Genomic DNA, 22,476 nt, shown 5'->3' on the forward strand with positions numbered 1-22,476 from the left:
AATGAAAGTCTAAGTACTTTATTTGTACTTATGCTTCAATTTAACCCTACTGCTCGTTTAATAAAGTTCTTGTCATGGTAGATTAGAAACTATTCTGAATATTTGTTGCATGTACTTCTGAAAGACTATTAAGACTAAAATTATATATAGCTCTCCTTAAAATATTAAGGGTGGCTCCTAGAAGGCTACAAGTCAATGGACTTGCGCCATCTCTCTTTATCCAAGTCATCTCTTTCCAGTCATTGTTGGATCAATTGAGACCACAACCTACTGTACTATTTATCAAAATCGACTCACTTGATATACATTCTGCACCCAGTCTTAACTGGCAAAAACTGTACTACATTTTTGAGAAAAAATAGAGTTTGCTGTCGGCTAGAGGTTAAAATAGGAGATTTTTTTGCACCTTGAATATTTGATGTTAGCTTCAACCAGGAAAAGAGAACAAACACTGCTGCACACACCAAAAAAAAATCATAGTAAATTGCACACAGCTCTTTTGTCTTACTCCAGACAGATACTTACTGCTAACTCATTGTCAGCTAAGGCAGTTGACATTTGCTTACTATGATATTAGATTATTAAGTAATTGACAGAGTTATATGTATACATAAGAGTTGATTTTCTTCACTAATATTAGTTGACTCTTGGTTCATAAACAGAGAAGGAAGTTTCCTACGTGTCATTAAGGTAGGCAAACAAATTTCTGGCTTCTTAAGAAAATGAACATTTGGATTTGATTATACCGACTTCCTCATGTGTTTTTCCTGTCAATCTGAATACATTGAACCTACATCAAAGTATGCATATTTGATCATTTAATTACAAAAGCTGAATACGTCTAACAACAAAGTTTATGCTAAAATAAATTGAAACATTGTTAATTTTAGACAACTCTTACAAAAGAGTATTCATAGTTGAGTTAATCCATGAACAAAAAAGCTTGGTCTTGGCTGTCAGTCTTGTCACCAATCTAGGCAGCAGATCTTGTGTTGGAATAAAACCACACACATGGAATCGGTCAGTATTTGCCAGCACTCATGGTTCATTGCATTGAACTCTATAATTACTCCAGCGCTTTCACTACTAATTAGCACTAAACTACACTATGGTGTATTTAATTTTAGCAAAGGTTTCTCTGCTTCATGGCAATTAACAAAATGATAAGCTTATTTGTTTTGATGCTAAGATGCAGTACTACTGTACTGCTTAAGAATCAATACCATGAATTATATTAACATATCAAGAAGATGCACGTACTACCCAGAAGAGAAGGATTATCAAAATTGGGTCCAAGTTGTTTAATGATTATTCTGATCCTTGTCATGCTTTGACATGATTAAAGTACCTAACTACCAATCCCTAACCACCTAGCATCTCATTAACACTTTTTCTGATGTAACTGACACGATTACATAAAATAAGCAATCACAGTACAACTCCATGGAGCAAAGCAGAAACAGAAAATACTTATTTGAGTTTACTAATAACACTAGACCAACTTGCAAATCTTAGCATAACACGTATGGAAGTGGCTACTGCTGGCTCTATCCTGCTTGGGTTCTCTGTTTTTTTAGGCCACCCTCTTGTTGGGGTTACTGGAATGATAATGCAGCGTGTGATATTCTTATATAATAAGGGCACTTAGTACAGTAGACAATTGCTCTTTATTAAGTCTCGTGTTGCATAGGTACTTACTTAAGCATGCTGAGTACTCAATTAGCTCCTGATTATTATAGCCTAATCTTTTGGTTAACATGCAAAATATTCTATGAAACAGATCCTTTTTTTCCTATTCTTGGTTCTACCATCATTTGTATAAGCAAATTCGAGTGATCAAATCCTAGTTCTATTGAAACCACAACAGTTCAGTTTACAACCGTCAGGGGCTGCTTATAACCTTCCAGGAACAACAATGTGAAAAAACTATAGGTGTTTTGGTCTAGATCATTTTTTTTTCAAATTTAATAAATCAGATCTGTTTACCCTATCACATCAACTAGTACAATATTTCTTTCTACCAGTAGAACTCTAAATTAATGTCGATTCTTTTAGCGATGATAATACAAATAGCAGAATATTACTAGTGTTGAGAGCACTGTAGGCTGTAGCTAAGCTCAAAAAAACTATGCAAATTCAGCAGAAAACCTTGTTTTCAATGGATGGGCAGTAGAGAGATAGTTGAGAGTAAATGCATTCTATACATAAATGAAATTTACTGTGCAACCTAGACTATCAGTGAGAGGATTCATGCAGCACTGTGGGCTTACTGGGGTGGGGGTTGGGGGGGGGGGGGGGGCTTGACAAAAAAATCGTCACTAACTTTCTGAGAATAAAATTCAGGTTCATCATCTTAAGAACAAAAACCATGACACTCTTAAAAGTGTTTAAAGAAAGAGCAATTTTACAGTCCTTGGGTAGGTACCGAGAGGTATCAAATTTTTAGCGTAAAATTTGATACCTCCTAATATCTAAGGTACCGAGAGATACCTAATTTTACGCTAAAATTATGGTACCTTCACAAGAACGGCAAAATTGCTCTTAAAGAAAACAATCAGTCTCACTCTTCCTAATCATAAGAGCAATTTTACGGTCTTTGAGTAGGTACCAAGAGGTACTAAAATTTTAGTGTAAAATTTGGTTTCCATTTCACGTTATAAGACTTTCTGGTCTTACCTAGATTCATATGTGTGCTAAGGAATCTAGACACATATACAAAATATATATCGATGAATCTAGGTAAATCCTGAAAGTCTTATATTTTGGAATGGAGGAAGTACCTCCTAATACCGAAGTTACCAAAAGATACCAAAATTTACGTAGAAAAAAATAGTACCTCCTGATACATTCTCAAGTACGGTAAAAAATTGTTCTAATCATAAACATGTAAACCAAAAGGTTTCTTACATAATTGCAGAAGAGAAGCTTTAATGATCCCATTTCCTTGTTAGCTTAGTCTTATTTTGATTCAGTACGATCAACAATGGAGATAGTGTCATGATACCTCATTAACTTCAGCACTAATCCACTAACCTCTCACAAACCGATCTTCAAATAAAAATGCTAGAAGCCAATACATAAAAATTCGATATGTATTTAATGCGGCTTGATTGGCTATTGTAGATAGAAAGTGGGAAATCCCGGCTTACGTGGCATTGCTTTTATCTAAGTTCCTAAGATAAACATTCTTGTTTTTTCTATTCAGCACGTGTAATGATCATTGCTAGCTCCGTTTTCCAAGAACTCTGATATTCTCACTCTTTCTTATAGATCTGTGCAATTTTATTTAGGGTTCTTGCAGCAGATATCTCCATGTTCTTGCATTTCACTATGTTCTATGCATACCAAATAAGACAAAAAAAATGCATAGTTTTTCTTTTGGAGTATATTGCCGTCAGACTCAGTGATGGGTCTCTGCTCATAATTCAGAAGATGACAGTGATATTTTTTCTTAAATAATCTACATTATGAAAAAAAATTGATTTAAATTACTTGAGCTGGACAAGTGAAGCAAGTTCTTGGGACTCGGCAGCAGTCGGCATGGGCGGCAAACCTTAGCCACACGCGCACACTCTGAAAGAAAGACAATTAGATGGTGCCACCTAAGAACATCTCGCTTTCAATTCTTCAGGTACAAATTAATTTCCAACTGGCAATATTGGTAGATTATTGATATTGAGTCATATCTGACAGGCAAATTAAATATTATGATGGAATTATGTGAGCTAAGTTCTTCTTAAAAAATGTAGATGGACACATGCTGGCAATGGTTAATACCACTAGAATCCTCGAGATATTTCTTGCTTTTATTTATTAAGACAGCTCTTCATGAAGAACTTGTTTTTAATTAAGATTAAATTAGCTAGCTTTCATTCATGGGGAAGAGAGGAGAGGACTTAGCAATGGCCTATGGGGAGCAAGATTTTCAAGTGCCGCTACAGCAAGTTGAAGTTGGTGAGATCTTTACTGCATTTTTCTAGACTCAATGAGATCCTAGTATTAATGAGGTTTTAGATGCTGATATATCATTCATCATTGGAGGCTTCCAGTTTGTTGATCATTTTGTTTGTTTGCCCAGGCATCATATCTGCGTGGGACACATCGTATAAAAATATTTCAGTTGTGTGGACTAATAGTGCTTCAATGCAGAATTACAATATCGGTCAAATATTTCGTCCTCTGAAATTTGCATATGTTAAATACTTGCGTGAACATTAAATTTATGGACTAGCTTCTTTCTAGTTGGTAAACCCAACAACCTAAGTGTGTTCCACTTGAATAAACCATACCAATGTGTTGACACTAAATCGCACCAAAACACAAGTTATATGCAACCCGCAGCGACACATAGAGATGCGCCGCCATGGGATAGATGTCACTGAACAATCACTCGGAAGGAATCCCATCTAGGATGAAAGTGTGCTGAATTGTGTAGTTAGGATTTCCGCAAACATCATAAAGACAAGAGTTGATAAATATTTAGGAGTTGAGAGATGAATAGACATGAGATATATGCAACGAAAAGAAGAAGATTTACAATATAGCGGGTAGGGGTAATAGATTGATTTTGTCAATTGATTGGTGGTTCATTCAATCGGCTTTGACCCCTCTATATTTATATGATGGGTGTTCTTGTGTCTACGAGGTTATTTTCATGTAAACTAGTAGATTGATTACAAATATAGAGAATTTGCACAAATTCCAAGGAATATATGGTAATCCAAATATTTGAAATTGAAATTTAGTTCCTTCAGGAATTCAAACCTATCCCCTTCAAATAATCAGTAAGGTTCAATTTTCTGCATTCACCACGAGTCTATGACACATAACTACATTCGAAATGTTCATGCATCTGGGCTCTGCGCAGACATCAACAGGCCGAGTTTGTTTTAGGCGTAGGATTTTACGAAACGGGCCGAATTTAATCGTGCTTAATCGAGTAAAGGTCAATATTTCTAGGCCCAATAGATAGCTAAACCGGGAGCATCTTACTGGTCGGGAGCACGCTGAACCAACCGGCCTTTCCTCCAACCTTTTTCTATTCATGCAGTTCTTTTGGATACGATTCATCGTTAGTCTTACTTAAAAGAAATTATAAAAGTATGCAAAAGTTACAAATCATACTTAAAGTATCTTAGATGATAAAAAAAATCATAGCAAAATAAATAATAGTTGTGCAAAAATAATTTAATAAGAAGGCTAGTCAAATATGTATCTAGAATTAATGGCAGGAAATGAAAAAATTGGGGGTAGTATAAAGGGTTTTGTTTATCCATGGCATTATGAAAATGTCGTATTAGAAAAATGACATTCACTCGTTGGTTTAATAGATGACATCATTAAATTTCTTTTATGTGTTTGATCTTTTCTCTTGTGCAAAAACACATGTAATTATCATTTATTTTATTACAATTGAATTTATTACTTAAAATATATTTTATTTATAACTTTTATTTTCGTATATTTGAACAATTGAATAAGACAAACATTCAAATATACCCTAAAAGATCAATAATATCATCCATTCAAATACGGAGAAAATATTTCTCAACTAATATAAACTCAGTTCACTAAGTAGTTCACCTCGTCCTCACCCATTCAAGTCAAGTCCAAACCCCTCTTCATCGTCGTTAATAAGACCAGTCTCAATGATCAGTTTTTCCAAAACAGCTAACTTGATGAAACGATGCATGAAACAACTACTCATAGTGCAACGTTTCATTGTATCATTTTCAAAGCTAAATAAAACATTTAATTACTATTAAAAGTTTGATTACATGCGGAGATAGTTTGATTGCATGAAACGGCTCAAAGCCCCTCAATGCGAGTTTCACTACGTTAATGAGGATTTGGCAACGGTGCCCAATAGGTTTCATGGCCATGAAACTAATTCCCTCTCTCTTCTCATATTTTCATACAAATATTCTCTTTTGTGCTGATGTGTCACCGAATTAATATGTATGATACGTTCATGAAACCCATTAAGACTAGCCTAAGGGAGAAAAGGATCAACTCATTTATGACACATCCAACTGGTTCGAGCAACGAGACCCACAGCCTAGTATTATACTGCTAATGATACCATGGAATTCCACGAACCTAAGCAGACAGCAACTCGTGGGGATTATTCTCCGAGGAGACGATTAGGGAGGCACCGTGCGGATCTGCTCCCCCGATCAAACGCACGTAATCGTCTGCGAGTGAATGGGCATGTGGGAAAGAAGCTACAGCTAATGCCGTTTCCCATTGAAAATTAATGCCACTGGCTAAAGATATTAGCACATGATCCTGCGTAATATCCCACGTCGAGAGTGAGTGGCAGTGTGGCACCGCTGCTAGCTTGTAGCTACAGCGGCAGTAGTATGTCTTAGGTAATTTTACCTTTTTTTCGAGAAGACTTTTTATGTGCCATATTTTTTATGTAAAAATTTAGTATCTTAAAAATAATATGCTTTAAAGTAATTAAATTTTACACTAAATTTTTTATATCTCAAGTTATTTCTCAGGAATGGTAAAATTGTTATTTTGAGAAAGTATGTATAGCTATCAAAATTTACACTTATATTTATAATATCTTGATATACAAACTAATTGAAGTTATCAAATTTTATATTAGAAATATAATACTATCTGTTATTTTCTCAATAATGATAAAATTACTTATACGCATTGGTCAATCTAAGCTATGAATTAATGTGTGTTTTGGATTCTGAAATTACCCCGTGTCCGTGTGCTTAACGAACGCGCGGAGCGAGATCATCGTCAGTTCATATCAAGTGATAGGATGGATCTAATTCGCCATATTGGGGCGCAACTAAGTGAGCTAATGATTGGGCCATTTCCGCCGCATCGTACTACAAGGTAGGTATAAATGAGCTACCAACCGTCAGTTGTGCACACGTTGGCTCACGTTTCATCCCCAGTTTAAGGCCAAAGTTGGTAGTGTTTCTGTAGTCGCGGGAGCAGAATTAATTAGTACAGTACGGAGTACTAAACAAGCAGAGGTTTGTTATCTGCAGCTGTTTGTTTGGACGCAAAAAAAAAATGATTCGGCCGTCACATTTTGTAGATCAGTAATAGAAACTTTTTGATGCGTTCTAATGTTGCTAGAAAAAACAACAATGCAGACACTATGTATCAGCTAGCTAAATCGTTGTTGTTAATCCATGGGCCGGCTAGCTTGTGATGACCGTGCACACGTGTGGAGGAGGAAGGCTCTCGCGCGCGGCAGAGGAGGAGGGCGAGGTGTCTCGCACGCGTGCGGCACACCTGGAGCGACTTGATCGCCCAAGAACGTACCGTACGTGCCCTGCTCTCCGGCACGTACGCGCCGCCGTCGCTGTCCCGGCGGTTGATCCCCGGCCGGCCGGTCGGTTTGGGGTCTCTCGGGTTTTGGGTCCCGTGGGCCGCCGCGTGGCGGGTGACTGTTGCTGCTCGGTCACTTCGATTCGCCGTACGTGTTCAGTTCCCGTTGGTGCGTGCTGGAGAGGAGAGGAGGTACCTGGTGTTATGTTACTCGGCACACGTGCGTGCGCTTGGCAACGAGAAGCTTTCTTTTTTCCTTCAGCGGCGGCGTGGGTGCAGCCGTACGTGACAAATGGGGCTATGGAACTCTGATTGTAGGATCCCTAAACATACCAAGGGATATGAGCACATATTTTTGTCCATGTTTAGAGCAGGTATAGTAGAGGGGTTAAGCCTGACTAAAAAAATTATTGCTGAGTTGGCAAAATCAAAGAAGGGGAGAGAAGATGGATAGAGCTTAATTTAGAGCTAGACTATACACATAAACCAAAAAAGTACCACTTACAAGATAAAGAAAGATAAAGAAAGAGATGTGATAGGGTACATAAAGAATATAATATTATTGTCATGATAGAATAAGCTGAAATTTAGAGTCTCTTATTGTATGTGTGAGCTACAAAATTAATTGTGTATGACATGGAATGAAATTGGAGTAGACAACGGATGCTACTATTGATCTTGCTCTTATATTTTAATTCTAAATTTTTAATGTTAAATTTAAAATAGATTTTATGACTTTTTATGAGAGTTTATTTTTCGGCCATGGCTCTTATATCGCTAAAAGCATGTATATAAATCGTTATTCATCACTTATTTTTCGTTTATAAGTTTATTGTCTTCCTTTTTATCTGAACGAGCCAAACAATTACACATTTACACATTTTCATATGCAACCGTTCAATTCTATATCCTCAAAACCGAACAGATACATCTATGGGTAAATTGCTACAGGAAAAGCAATTTGCAATACCGAAATGCGAGTACGTGACCACGACAAGTCGCACGCAAGCCTTGGGCGACACGGTGGACTCCTCCGGTCCTCCCCCGCTTCGGACTCGTACTCCACCGCTGCTATGGGTCCCACTCGCCCGCCCCTTGCCTTGCCGCCACTCCGAATCCCCGCACCACTCGCTCCTCCGCCGCGCGCTCACCTCACCTATATAATGCCCGCCGCAACCCCCACGCCTCTCCACCTCGCTCGCGTCGCGTCGCCCGCACACTCACCCCACCACTCTCCCGCTACTTGTCCACGCCGCGGCCGCGCCCTTGGTCAACCCACCCCCTCCCCCCCCCCCCCCCCCCCCCCGCCGCGATGGCGCTCGACGGGAAGCCACCGGTGCCGCCGCCGTCCACGCCGCCGATGGACTCGTGGGCCTGTGCGGGGCGCCGCTCCAAGCGCCGCGCCGGCGGTTGCAGCAGCGGCAGCGGCAGCGTGAGCAGTGGCTGCTCGTCGGGTGGCGGTGAGTCCGAGGAGGAGTACCTCGCGGCCTGCCTGCTGATGCTCGCGCGCGGCGTCCGGGACGAGCCGGAGGTCGTCGGCGGCCTGGGCGGCGTGAAGAAGGGCGCGGGTGTCGTTGCTGCCGCCGTGGCGGTGAAGCCGAGCCAGCGTGGGTGCTACGAGTGCTCGGTGTGCGGCAAGGTGTACGAGTCCTACCAGGCGCTGGGCGGGCACAAGACGAGCCACCGCAAGCCGCCACCGGCGCCGGCAGAAGCGGCGGTCGGCGGCGACGGGCCGTCGTCCGGCGTGACCGGGGAGGCGAAGGTGCACCGGTGCTCCATCTGCCACCGCACGTTCCCGTCCGGGCAGGCGCTGGGCGGGCACAAGCGGCTGCACTACGAGGGCGGCGCCGCGGGAGACGCCGTAAAGACCAAGGCAGCGGCGGCGGCGGCGGCAGTGACCGCGGTGCTGAAAGACTTCGACCTGAACCTGCCGGCTGCAGCGACGCCGGCGGGGGACGAGGCCGAGAGCTCACCGCCGGAGGCCAAGAGAGCGCGGATGCTGCTGCTCGCGTAATCAACCCGCGGCGGCGTGTGGTTTTGATGGTTTAGGTGTTTAGCCGTTCCGGTTTAGGTTCAGATTGATACTTGGGTTGTTAATTTGATTGATTGGTTTATTTTTAGTTCACTTCTGGTTTGGGCGATGATGGAGACGGTTGGCATGACAAACATGCCGTGTTTAGACGGTTCACTGTAATTCTAGTGATCGAGCTGGAAATTGTCCTGGCTCCACTTCGTCTCTTACCATGCATATGTATCAGTACATAATTTGCGACTTTGTCAATTGGATTATACTTCTCACGGCAGTGACAGCTTTGCTACTACTCATCAAGTGATTGCGATTTTTGGTCCCGGTCTTTCCTCGTGAGATTTTCAGATTTAGTGATCTACTTCGTTTCTTCTGTTCCACGGTATAAAACTTTCTAGTTTTGCATAAATTCATATCACATATACATTAATATATAGATGAATCTATGCACACTCAGAAAGTTTTATAATATTAAACAAAGTGAGTATCTAATTTATAATAATTATTTAAGAATTTAAATGACTGAATTAGCCGCCATTACATAGTTGATAAGTTGTTTTGGAAGGGTCAGATAAATTTTTTTCCATATTTTTCTAAATACAATATTTAGGAGTTTAAAAAGTGACATACCGTATTCCAAAACGATAATAAAAATTAAAAAGAACGAGGAATCCGAGTCTGCAAGATCTAAACAAAATGAGCAACTTTACGGTCCAACAAAAACAAAAAGTAACAAGAAGTGTCTCGAGATACTGGTTCCTCGCGGTACCTAATCGTTTCTGATCATTGAATCTAACAACGCACATCCTACTCAACTAGATCCAATGGTGAGAAATAATTTGGTGCTAATATTTTTTATTGGACCGGAGCAAATCTCGAACAAAATAGATAGAATTAATATACATGCCCATTGATTTTTGACGCTCAGCGAGGGTTTCCATAGTTGAGGCTCAAGCCCTGACCGTCCATATGCTAGATCCGCCTTCGGCTTGCAGGTCGCAGCACTTGGTTTTTCGCTGGGGAAAGGAAACCCTAACTGTTTGGTTCGGGTCGTCTCGTCGAGCCTTGGGGGGTTTAATTTGACGAGGGTGTGTTCGATGAATCGCTCTTCTCCCGGCGGCGCGGCTCGACGACGCGGAGGCTATCCAGCGGCGGGCTGCTGCTTCCACTACGACTTCTCGTGGCTCAGCGACGGCGATCTCCGGTCCTCCCCGTCCCCCGTTCGACTATGGAGGTCAGATCATTCCCTCGAGATAAAACACGATTAATGCACGCCTAGTTCTGTATTGCTTGCCCTGTTCTGGATTCATGGAGTTGGGAGCTAGAGATCTCTGTAGACTGGATTCACATTTGTGATGTTCATATGTGAAAGAAAGATAGTTTTAGGACAATTGCCGCTCAGCCAGTGATCACTATCGAAATTTTGAAATGGTGCTAGTTCATCTTTTGTTAGGTGAGATGAGTAACGCAAATTGAAGTGAAACTGATGCTTGTGTGTTCCTGAAACTGTGTTTTTTTTTCTTTTCAGGTTGACCGTCAGTTCTGGTAGAAATAATATAATACCGGGGCCATGATTTCCCTCAGCTCAATGTGTCGAGTATTCCTACTCTACAGGTACTCCCTACTGCGTTTTCTTGTGGCTAGCAAGTGTTGTTGACTTTCTAGAATTCAGTTTTGTTAGTAGTCGCCAATTGGATTCATAATTTAGTTGCTAGATGGGCCAGGTCTATCTTTGAAAGTTTGTCAACCCGACCTTAATTTATTTTTGAAACTAAGCCAGGAGATTTGCTGGTGTTATATATGGGTGAAACCCCAGAGCAATACTGCTCATGAGAAAACAGTAAGCAAAAGAAAACAACAGCGTTGGACGCCTACAGAAAGCATTAGAGCAATAGTCTGGCTAAATCTTTTGGCACCACACATGCGTCAGAGATTGAATTCTTTAGTGATCTTGCTCACTAGTGGCTTGGACCTCCTCTCTCTTGGTTGTTGAATACTCGCAGGTTTCTCTCGCACCATATCTTCCAAGAAATTGTACTTAAACACCTTTTGGTTCATGTTCATCTCCTGTTGATGTGCATTTGCACAACCATTCAGCAAGGGATGCGTCCTTGTTATAGTCAGTCAGTCACTCTGTATCCTGGTGTACCCGATGCAATGAGATACTGCCTCCCAAACCGCTCTTGCCATTGGACAATCTTTGAAGAGGTGTTGTGTTATCTCGAGGTTTGGAATACGTATGGACATAAGTAGTTGTTTGACCAACCTTTGTTTTGAAGTCTGTCTGTCCAAATTCTGTTTCGGAGCAGTAGCCACTCAAAAAAAAAAAGGTTTCCACATAAGTGCTTGTAATTGCGACTGATGGGTGTTCTCAAATTCCATACATAGGCTGATTCAGAGGTATATTCTCCTGAGCTAGGCCATTTCCAAAATATGGTACCTTTGGTCCCTTCTGAGAGGATTACTCCATTGGCCAGACATGCTCACTGGTCGACCTTAAGGTGTGGCAGAACATTGGTTGCTGAGTTCAGGTTAATTTGCTGGTGAGGAGAATAATCCTATCCTTTGTGGCCAGGACACGGAGGATGTCAACCCCATCTTGTTCACCTGCGCGGCAGGTTTGGAGGAAGGTGATCGCCTTTGCTGGCCTTCAGTCCATCATTCCACTTTCGTTTATATTTATAAGCCAAAATTTAAATTTTTAACCTTAAATTTTGAGTTAATTTTGGATACTTCTATCGCAGCTTATTTTCAGTCTTTGATTTTAGATCGATAAGAATATGTATATATAAATTTAATTCATAAATTATTTTTTATTTATAAATAAGCCGTTTGACTTTTTTTCTCTAAAAGAGCCAAAGAATCACCCAACTTGTTTTCGCCCCTAGATACTTTAGGCTTGTTTGGGGAAGTTTTTAGTAGGTGCAGTTTCTCATAGAATTTCAAGAAGTTATAAGCTATTCCAAACAGTACTTAGTTTCTGAGAATCTGAGTTATAGAATACAGAAAATACTTTAAAAGCCAAAAGCTGGGAAACCAGCTTTTTCAAATTACCAGCTGCTTCTCAGAATCTTAAGCTTCTCTAAACAGGCCTCATACTTAACTGATGACCACGTATTCAACAGAATGTGTCTAAGGACACTATGCATGGCTTAAACTCCTGTAATCCTCGTGGAATGGAGGGAAGAAATGCCTGCGTGTTTGATCGGCTTCTCTCACCGATTCAAGTTGTCGTTGACGCTTCTTCTGATGGTAGAAGCTAGCATGTGATTCTCGTCTTACTCAGGGAGTTTCATTTCTCTCTTTAGTCGCTAGTTAGTTTTTTTTGGCAATTCTACCTTTCTTAATGAAATATCTTTTGACACCAAAATTTATACTTAAAAAATAGTAATTTAGGGTATAAAGAAAGTACCTAGAGGTACTAATTTATATGGTACCTACTATACCTTTCTAGATATGTTAAAATTGCTCTTAGTTTTATGTGTAGTTTCCTTTCTTTGGTGCCTGCTGCTAGCATGGCACGGACAAAGCTGCACCCTATTTTTTCGTTTCTGCTTATCCTTATAATCTCAAATTTGTAAATTTAAAGTTGATTTTGAGGTTTTTTTACTGAAGTTTTTATTTTTCAATCTTGACTTTTAGATCGCTAATAATACGTATATAAAAGTTATATTCACATGTTATTTTTTGTTTGCAAATACATTGTTTGACTTTTTTTAATGAACAAGTCAAACAATCACCCGTGCATGTTCGGAAAAAAGCAGAATAATCCTATCCTAATGAGCTTTTTAACCTCATGTTATCGAGAAAGAAGTATGCCTTCTTGGTTTAAGACATAAACCTTATTTTAACACAGTGCTACTGGTTGAATTGTGGGCTTATCGTCTCTATCTTTTTAGGTGTAACATCTGTCCATTTCATGCACTTCCTTATGGTATCTACCTTCTGGTTTAGGTGTAACTTCTGTCCATTTCATGTACTTCCTTTATGGTATGTACCTTCTAGCTTCTGTAGCAATTGTATATTCTCTGTATTCTCTGAATCTACTCTCTGTAAGTAGTAGGAGTACTATGCAACTAAGCTGCAAAAGGAAAACTCTTACCTGAAGAGCATCAATTTAAGCTAACATTATTACCATTGCCGTGCTATCGTCTTCTTAATCTACATAGTTCCATGTTCATTCGTAGCTCATACTTATACTCTATCCAGGCATGCTTTCAATTGTCATCGATTTTCTGAGGATGGTGGAAGGAACATCTTCTATATATGCTGTCAAGTGTCAACTCAATTTCAAACGAATGGAATGGAATGCCCTTCATCTCTCTGCAAGCGAGGTGCTTTTCAAACGTGTAGCTGCAAGTGAAGTATGCTTCAGTGTGATGAAGCACTGCAAGGTAGGTGCTTTTCTTCCCCTCAATTTTGCCTCCTTACAATATTCGTTCGTTCTGACAAGACTCGAGTTCTTAGCGTTATGTTTCAAACTATGAACTCTATTACTCGACAGAAACATGTACAGTAGTATACCTGCATTAGAGATGTCAGAAGATGGTAGGCTGGGGCAACTCAATTGCCGTAATTAATCATCTGAGGTACAAATCAAACTAGAGATTTCTCCACGAATATACAAAAAAAAAATCGAGTTCATTACGCAGTCCGCCTCACCCTGTCATGTTGAGTCCAAATCCCCTAAAATCATCTTTAACAAGTGAGGAAAGAAATCATCTCATTTATGACACATCCAACTGGATCGAGAAATGAGACCCACAGACTAGTATTATACTCCAGTGATAATGTTTTGGGATTCCACCAACATAAGCAGACATAAACTCGTGGGGATTATTCCTCAAGGAGACGATTAGGGAGGCACAGTGCGAATCTGCTCCCCAAATCAAACGCACTTAAAAGCTAGAGCATTTGTGAACTAGCATGTGGCCGGGAAGCTTGCAATCAATCAAGGCACAGCTAACGCTGCTCCCCATTGAAAAATGAGGCCACTGGGTAAAGTATTATTAGCGTGTATGATTCTGCACAATTTGTGCGTAATATACGACCTCCACGTCTCGATTGGCACAGCTAGCTGCTGCTAGCTACTACAGCAGCTAGCAGCAGCAGTAGTTTATATGCCTTGTTGGTCGATCTGCTTGTGTGGCTTTAGATTCTGGCATACGCGTGTGCTTAGCTTGATCGCGAAGCGAGATCGTCACTGATCAGGTAGCTATCTTAGCGATACTGGGGTGCAACTAAGTGAGCTAATGATTGGGCCATTTTGTGCGAAATGTATAAACGAGCAACCACGCCACTGCACGGGGCCCCGTTGTGCACACGTTTGCTCACGTTTCATCCCGAGATTAATGCCGTGGTGTTTACTACTAGTATTTCTGTAATCTGTACTACTAGTGCTCTAATACCAGCACCAGTAAATTAAATTAATTAGCACCTTTGGATTTGTGGTGTGTTTTAGTGGACACCTCGTTGATTTGTTACAGATTTGAAGTTCGAATCAATCATGCATCCTTAGCCATAGCCTATGGCTGCGTTTAAAACTGAAGGTCACAAAAGCCAATTAGCTACATGAAAAACGATAAACGTAATTAACACACGATTAATAAAGTATTACTTATTAAAAAATTAAAAAATGAAGTTATTTGATCATTTAAAATAATTTCTATATAAAATTTTTTTACATAAAATATATTATTTAATAGTTTGAAAAACGGAGAGATCTGCGGGCGGGAAGGCTCTCGTGGCAGGCGAGGTTAGTTGTAGTTGTCTCGCCCGTGCGGCACACACCTGGAACGCCCCCGCGCGCGCTCTCCTGCCCAGCCCAGCAGCTAGAATCGGCCCGGTCGGCACACACGGACAACTGCACGCCCGCCGCGCGCGTGTGCTGGGTGCGTGCAATATGACCTTTTCCCTCCCTCTGATCCTGATGTATTACCTCCGACTTTTCCGTTCTATGATATGGATTAGATTTATATATATATTAATGAATCTATATATATAAATATAACATTTACATTGATACATGAATATATCTTAAAAAAGTCATAGGGAGTAAAACTTTCTAATTTTCACACATACATATTATAACGTGGACAATATAAAAAGATCTTATAATATAAGACAAATAGAATATTAAATTAATGTATTTGATCTAAAAGTGATGTCATTCATTAGGATGATTTATCTGTATATAGAGAGGCTCATCATTTGGCCTTTTCAAGCAAAAAAGCAAAACAACATTTTGCAAACGAAAAATAATTTTTAAATAAAATATTTATGTACATGTTCTTGGCGATAAAGGTTAAAAAATAAACTACGATGATTTAAAATAAATCCATATTTAACTTTGAATTCAAATTTTATCTTATAAGCATAAGCATAAGCGGAAAAATAAGGGTGGCAAATATGCAAGGCTAAATTTATCTACAACTATAGAAACAATAAATAATGAAACTAGATGGTGAACAGTACCCATTTAGTGTAAATAAAATTTATTACTTTTATATCTTGATTTGTAGATTAAGTTTACAAGTATGTTTATGTAGTGACTTATAACACTATAATCTACATTATCATCTATTTTGTCCTGCCATCTCGTTGTGTGACAAAGTCACTTGACAATGCACAAAAATGCAATGGAATTTGTTCATGTTTCAAGGTTTGTAAAAAAAGTTCTATTCATAACATCAAATGGAACTTTGAAATCAATTCGAGAAATTTTCTCATATAAAATTATTAAACCTTACTATTACTCAAGACACATATTAATGTTCACACAACAACCTTCTACATTTACTGTGGAAGATCTATGTCTTGCAATAAATGTTAATAAAATATTCCAAACTGGATTCAAAGATATTAACTCACTTTTTTGGAAAGGCAAAAAAATAAATGTACAATGAAACATTGTATACTACTAATATAAATATTGATGTGGCCTAGCTAATTGTTTACTCCCATAAAAGCCCACTGATTTATATCATCCCATATGGATCTTTTGGGATATAAATGCATTTTATTTTCTCACCAATTTAATAAAGATATCCTTTAAGACCTTCCTTTAAGGTTCCTTTATTGAGAAGTGGTGGATTCAATCAACAAAGATATTTTATTAAAGGCAAAATATGGGCCATTAATGCACACAACCCCCACTAAAAAGTAGAACTTATTTGTCTGAAATCTCAATATGCACATACAACCAAGCATACATACCATCCTTTTTATCTTTTCACACATAACAGAAATATGATGTCTCATCCCTTCCGTGCCTAATCCAATGGCAAAAATCTCACAATCCAGAACCCATCAACCATCAGCCGTTAGATATTCTTCCAAATGCCGGTAACTTTATCACCAAGACACACAACGTAGACTACACGATAGACTTCAAATCCATTGTAGATGTGTCACTCCCGGTGGGCCCATCACCACTTACTACTTGCACCACGCCTACTGCCTATTTGGCACCCCATGCCCCGTGCCACTCGCTTCGCTACGCCCTATATATGGCCACCCTAACCCATGCCTCCCAACCTCACTTGCTCCCACCTACCCCACCTACTATTGTTCCTCTTGCTTTCAGTGTCTGGTCAACTTTGTGTGAGATCTCAGTAGACTCCATGGAGGAGTACCTAGCAACCAGCCTCTTGATGCTTGCACATGGCGTCCGAAACAAGGTTAACGACACCAGTGGGTTAGGACATGTACAAGACATGGGCAGCACCCCTGTGGCAGTGGAGAAACCAAGTCAGCAGGAGTACAAGTGCTCGGTGTGTGGCAAGGTGTACATGTGTTATCAAGCGTTAGGCGGGCACATGACGAGGCATCGTAAGTTGTTGGCACAAGTGGTGACCGATCATAAGTTGTTCTCCAATGGTAGCGAGGCAACGAAGATGCACCGGTGCTCCATATGCCCCCTCGCGTTTACATCTCGACAAGCGCTAGGTGGGCACAAGCGGGTACACTATGGGGGTGGTGTTGCTAAAGACTTTGTCAAGGAGAAGAATGTTGTGAAAACCAAGTCCATGGGAGAACCGAAGGCAGTGCTTAAAGACTTTGACTTGAACCTTCCAGCTGTGGCAACAACTGTAGGAGACAAAGCAAAGAACTCACCACCGGAGGCCAAAAGAGTGTGAATGATGATGCTCCCCTAACTGCGGGTTGACAATTGCTTGTGGTTTTTTATGGTTTAGTTCTTTAACAACTCTTATTTACATTGAATGGATATTTTGGTTGTTTGATTGCTATATTTATATCTAGTTAATTTTAGTTGTGTAATGGAGATAATTGACATGATAAACATGTCATGGTTATATGGTTTAGTTTAATTCTAGGGGGACGGAGATTGTATTACCTCAAATTTTTCACCATGCATGTATGCATCGTGTATCATTTCATAATTTGTGAATCTATCAGTTAGATTATGAATCCAATTGCTATTTGTGATGTCAATGACAATTTTGCTACTTGTCATGTGATTGTGAATTTATAACTTCTTTGAATATCAAGAATTGTTCTCAACCTCTAGTTAGTGAAGAGGGAGAGGGGATGTTGGGCAAAAGTGTATGCGATAGAAGTTCCTAAAGTCCAACAAGTATGTTGAATTAGGTCATTAGGGTTGGGGGCAACTCATCATAGGTGAGAGTGAACATGGGAGAGGAGTGGTGAGACAAGCTCACCGACATTGAGGTCGTGGTGCTTGATAGAGGGATGTGGTAGGCTTGTCGCCATTGGTGGGTCTCGCACGCGTACACGACACTGGCAAGGCAAAGGTAAAAAACATTTAATGGGGTAGGAGTGACAACATCGGGGATGAAGGATTAGGTGTATGTTTGATACTTGAACCATGGAGAAATCTCAAACCTCGCTAATTGACTTGATCTTGGAAGGGGTAACTGAGTGAATGGCCGTTGCGCAGGCCCTAATGCTTACCGTTTGTCAACCTTTGTCAAAATATAGAAGGTATATGCAAACTTTTCCTTTCAACTTCACAATATTTAGGTGCCAAAATGTTATGGTAGCCAAATTATAACCCTTAGATATTCAACTAGTTGTGTTCGAGGACACAGATGTGTCATCTCAATTATAAGGAATTTAATGTGCATATGTGATGTTTCCCACTATATCAAAACGACTTATTAGCAATTAGAAAATAATTTATAAGGAAAATTTATAAATGTGCCCTCAATGGTTTAAATATAAGTGTTGAAAAATAAATTAAAATGAAATAAATCTAAAATCAACTCCAAAGTTAAATTTCAAAACTCAAACTTTCCCAGCTGCTTATAATTTGAATGGTAAACAATGAGTGGCTATTTGATCAATAACCAATGTATGAATATGATGTACTATAAGCTGCAAACTCCATGTGTTTGTCAAATTAATTCTCATGAACTGATACATGGATGTGGATGTGGACATCACTATCCTCATAGCTTCATGAATTCCTAGTTGACTATAATCAGACATGCAGTGCAAATACCTTGGTTGTATCGATGAGTAATAACTAATGAAGCTTCAATTACAAAATAAAGAAAATAAGATTCAAATCAAATCAATGTGTACAATGCATCATCAAGTCTTCAATTGGAAATCTTTGGAGACTACTGATTCAATAATTAGTCTTCTCCATTTTTTATGGTATCAAGAACAAGTACCAAGTAACATTCTTCGAAGTTAAATATGAACTATTCAATGCATACTATATGTGCTATCTTGTTAATATTTATGACAAAAATGACACAACCAATTTGAAATTTTATGGTGATAGATTTGGGTAAGGTAAGTGGTTAGGCAATCACCTTTTTAAGCATTATTACAAAGAATATGCAATGATCCTAGTATATTAGTCCCTTTGTAGTATAAGATTATAGAGAAACAACCTCATGATTATTTAAATTTTTGATAATCTTGGTATCTAGGCATAAAATTGTTTATATTTAGTGTGTAGTTAGAAAAAATAGTGAGTTGCTATAAGCCAAATTAAAAGGGCATTGTTACGGTACCTTTTACTAACTACTTAAATACTCGTGCTTTGCTACGGATTTTATAATGTGTTATCAAATTTTCTTATATTAAATAGTCATCTTAATTTGAATTTATATATAGATATCAATGTAGATTTAACTGGTTTTTAATATCATGAAATTTGAGAACTAAATTGTAGAATTGTAGAGAGGGTAGGTGGTGGTGGATTCACTGCCACCACCACCTAGTCCTTTTATAGGAGTATAGATATGGGTAGTAGTGTAGTAAAATTCAAATCAAACTATATATTTTTATAAGTATGTTAAATATTTTATTTAAAACTTCGGTAAGATATATTTACCAATTTATTTATTTTAATATGATATATTATACACAAATTTATTGCAACGTTATATATTTTAGTTCCAATTTTACCCCTATAAAATATCTACTACACATCTACCAGCGTACTATAAGAAAATCATATCCGTTGGATTCAAAGTAACGGACGGCTCACGGTCATCAAAGGGTACCATAAAAAATCCAATTAAAAGGGTTGAAAGCAACTTTAGAGCACTAAATTACTTGCTCATGTCATATACTAGAAAACATAGTGACACGTTATGGTGTATAACTTTTCTCCTCTCACCCATCTGTCCTTTCCAAGAGATTACAATGCTATTAATGAATGCAACATTTTCAATAAAAGTTTGATGTTTCCGGTAAAGGTTTCAATGTTTTCGTTAAAGGTGTGTGTACCTTCATGTTTATGAGGTATGATAAATGAGATCAATTCATTTATAGAGAAAAACACAAAACCTTCCTCATGAAGTATTGTGTTGACATAATTGATGCATTTGTTAATAAAAGACTTCCACAACTATCATGAGACACCACATGTTATTATGCACTACGTGTGTTTAGATTTGGATGCTATCAATGTTTATACTTCTTCATGCATGGCCCATGTCAAGTTCAACCATTTGCCCCGTCTCCTTTTAGTTGACTTATTCAACAAAGCAAAGTTGTTTATAAATATTCGGCAATGCACGAAGTGAAAAATCTACTTTCTTGTTTTTCCTTACCATAAAAATACATATGTCCAGCACATTAATCTAGAAAATTATCCATCAATGACAAACAAATATCTTAAGAAAAAAATTGCCTAACATAGCTAAGTTATGATTGTCTAGTTTTGTATGCCACGACGAAGAGTGTCAATCAAGAAAAAAATTCGAAGGGAGTGTTACATGTTGGTTGTGCTAGTGTGATGGACTTCATGCCGTCGTTGCAACGACCATGCTACTTCATGGACTTCATTGATGGAGCTTCACTAATACATTTACCATAATAGGTTTTGAATATATAGTGGCATAGGACCGAATTAAAATTTCACTTTTCAATTTTTATCACAACAATTTTGAATATTTATTGATGTAACCATATGAAGTAATGAACAAATCTGTTGTTGTCACTTCACTGACTTCATTTATCATAATAGATTTTGATATCTAGTGACATAGGGCTGAACAAATCTATTGTTGGCACTTCATTAGCATCATTTATCATAATAGATTTTTGATATCTATTGATGAAGGGTTATATTATAACTTAAGTTTTCAATATTTTGTCATAATAGATTTTGAATTTATTGCCACTTCACTAACTTCATTCATCATATTAGATTTTTGAATATCCAGCGACATATGGTCCTATTAAAATTTTAGTTTTCATTTTTTTATCTTAAGATCTTTTGAATCTAGGGATGCAGGGCAACCATAGTAGGAGTAATTAACAAATAATAAATCTAGTGTTGACACTTCACATACTTCATTTATCAAATAGATCTTTAGTATGTAGTGACATAGGGTCATATTAAAAGATCGCTTTCTAATTTAATACCATGACATACATTAATCTTTGGGCTGACAAACTCTATGGGATTGTCTCCCTGTTACATGTACTCAGAATGTGCATGATTTTTTCATGTAGTTGAGGATGGATGATCAATAAAACCACCGATTACCAAGGAGGAGAGCATGCTTTGGAGTTGAACGCAGCCAGTGGGGCACAACAACAACCATTGTGTGAATTACACTAGAGCACAGTCTTGAGGATGAATGACCATGAGCTAAAATAGGGTTTCTCATGGCCCAAAATTGAGTTCTAAGTATGAGATTTAAACTTTTTTTATGTTCCACAAAAGTTGAGGAAATATCTATGAATAATCTTATCGAGTGAAGTTAGCCCCAGTAGTTGGCTCAAGTATTAAAAATTTGCTCTTAGCCTAAGGGCGTGTACAGCTGTTGTCTATTTGACATAAACAGACAACTAAATAGACAAATTTTGTAATGGATTATCTATTTAGTTATCTCTACCATATTTAATACATCGTTTTTTATGTTTATATTTGTTGTATGCAACCAATACGTGAAGCTTTTCTCAAAAAAAGGTTGCATGCAGCTTGAGAGCATGTGCGCGAGCATTATACGGACGAAAAGAAGGCTACCAAGTTTTACTTTAGTTAATGATGCCATGTAGGATAATTAAGCTAACGTGATGCTCTAAGACTAGTTTCATGGGGGTTTCAAACCGTTAAATGGTACGTCACACAAGCAAAAAAAGTGATGTGGCATAGCATTGATGATAAGATAGAGTATTTGAGTTTCGTAGGGATGAAACTTAATGGACACGGATACCTAGACCATGAATTGTATTGAAACCACCACTAAGAGTAGCTCATTTCATCTCCATACATTTAATCAAGGTTAATTGGATCTATGTCATTGTAGTTTTTATGGTTTTGAAAAATGTCATTACTATTCACTTAATAGGACCGATTCCATTACAATTTCTAGAAATTGGAACCATGCCACTTCAAGCCACCTTTAAATGCCCTTGTCTTCTTCCTTGGTCCTGTTGGTGAAGTGGCTCATTGGTGAAGTGGCTCAGGCCAAACATGCCCTTCAGTTGTTGCAGTTCAATCATGATTACCGCTCCTACCATGAATTAGATGATTGTCGCATGCGACAGAAAATTCACCGAAAACTCCAGCCAAGTGACCGAATGATCAACAGCATAGGCCTGAATGCCTGAAACGGATGTAGCACAAGGGTGTGTATGTATATATGTCCCTAAACAAGCTAAAGGAGACCTGAAAAATAATGGTGAGAAAT

At 38.6% G+C, this 22,476-nt stretch overlaps 2 protein-coding genes and 1 long non-coding RNA gene across 3 annotated transcripts; all 3 read left to right on the top strand.

Moving 5' to 3' along the window:
- The first annotated feature begins 8,617 nt into the window (after positions 1 to 8,617).
- On the top strand, positions 8,618 to 9,605 carry LOC107304564 (zinc finger protein 36-like). Its single transcript, XM_015839220.2, has one exon. The coding sequence runs from the start codon at positions 8,618 to 8,620 to the stop codon at positions 9,317 to 9,319; it is 702 nt and encodes a 233-aa protein (XP_015694706.2). The 3' UTR covers positions 9,320 to 9,605.
- A 757-nt stretch (positions 9,606 to 10,362) lies between these two features.
- LOC107304634 lies at positions 10,363 to 13,940 on the top strand. Its single transcript, XR_001550709.1, has 4 exons — positions 10,363 to 10,565; positions 10,860 to 10,945; positions 13,541 to 13,725; positions 13,836 to 13,940. It is a non-coding gene; the product is annotated as an uncharacterized LOC107304634 (long non-coding RNA).
- A 2,899-nt stretch (positions 13,941 to 16,839) lies between these two features.
- On the top strand, positions 16,840 to 17,487 carry LOC102714029 (zinc finger protein AZF3-like). The gene is given in 1 exon segment (XM_006658691.2): positions 16,840 to 17,487. A coding segment is annotated over 1 exon segment (648 nt).
- Positions 17,488 to 22,476: the final 4,989 nt, after the last annotated feature.

Source organism: Oryza brachyantha, chromosome 7 (assembly GCF_000231095.2).
Source record: "Oryza brachyantha chromosome 7, ObraRS2, whole genome shotgun sequence".
NCBI lineage: Eukaryota > Viridiplantae > Streptophyta > Magnoliopsida > Poales > Poaceae > Oryza > Oryza brachyantha.

Bases quoted from the DNA above. Each gene is read 5' to 3' on its own strand.
- LOC107304564 (XM_015839220.2), top strand. From the start codon at position 8,618: ATGGCGCTCGACGGGAAGCCACCGGTGCCGCCGCCGTCCACGCCGCCG.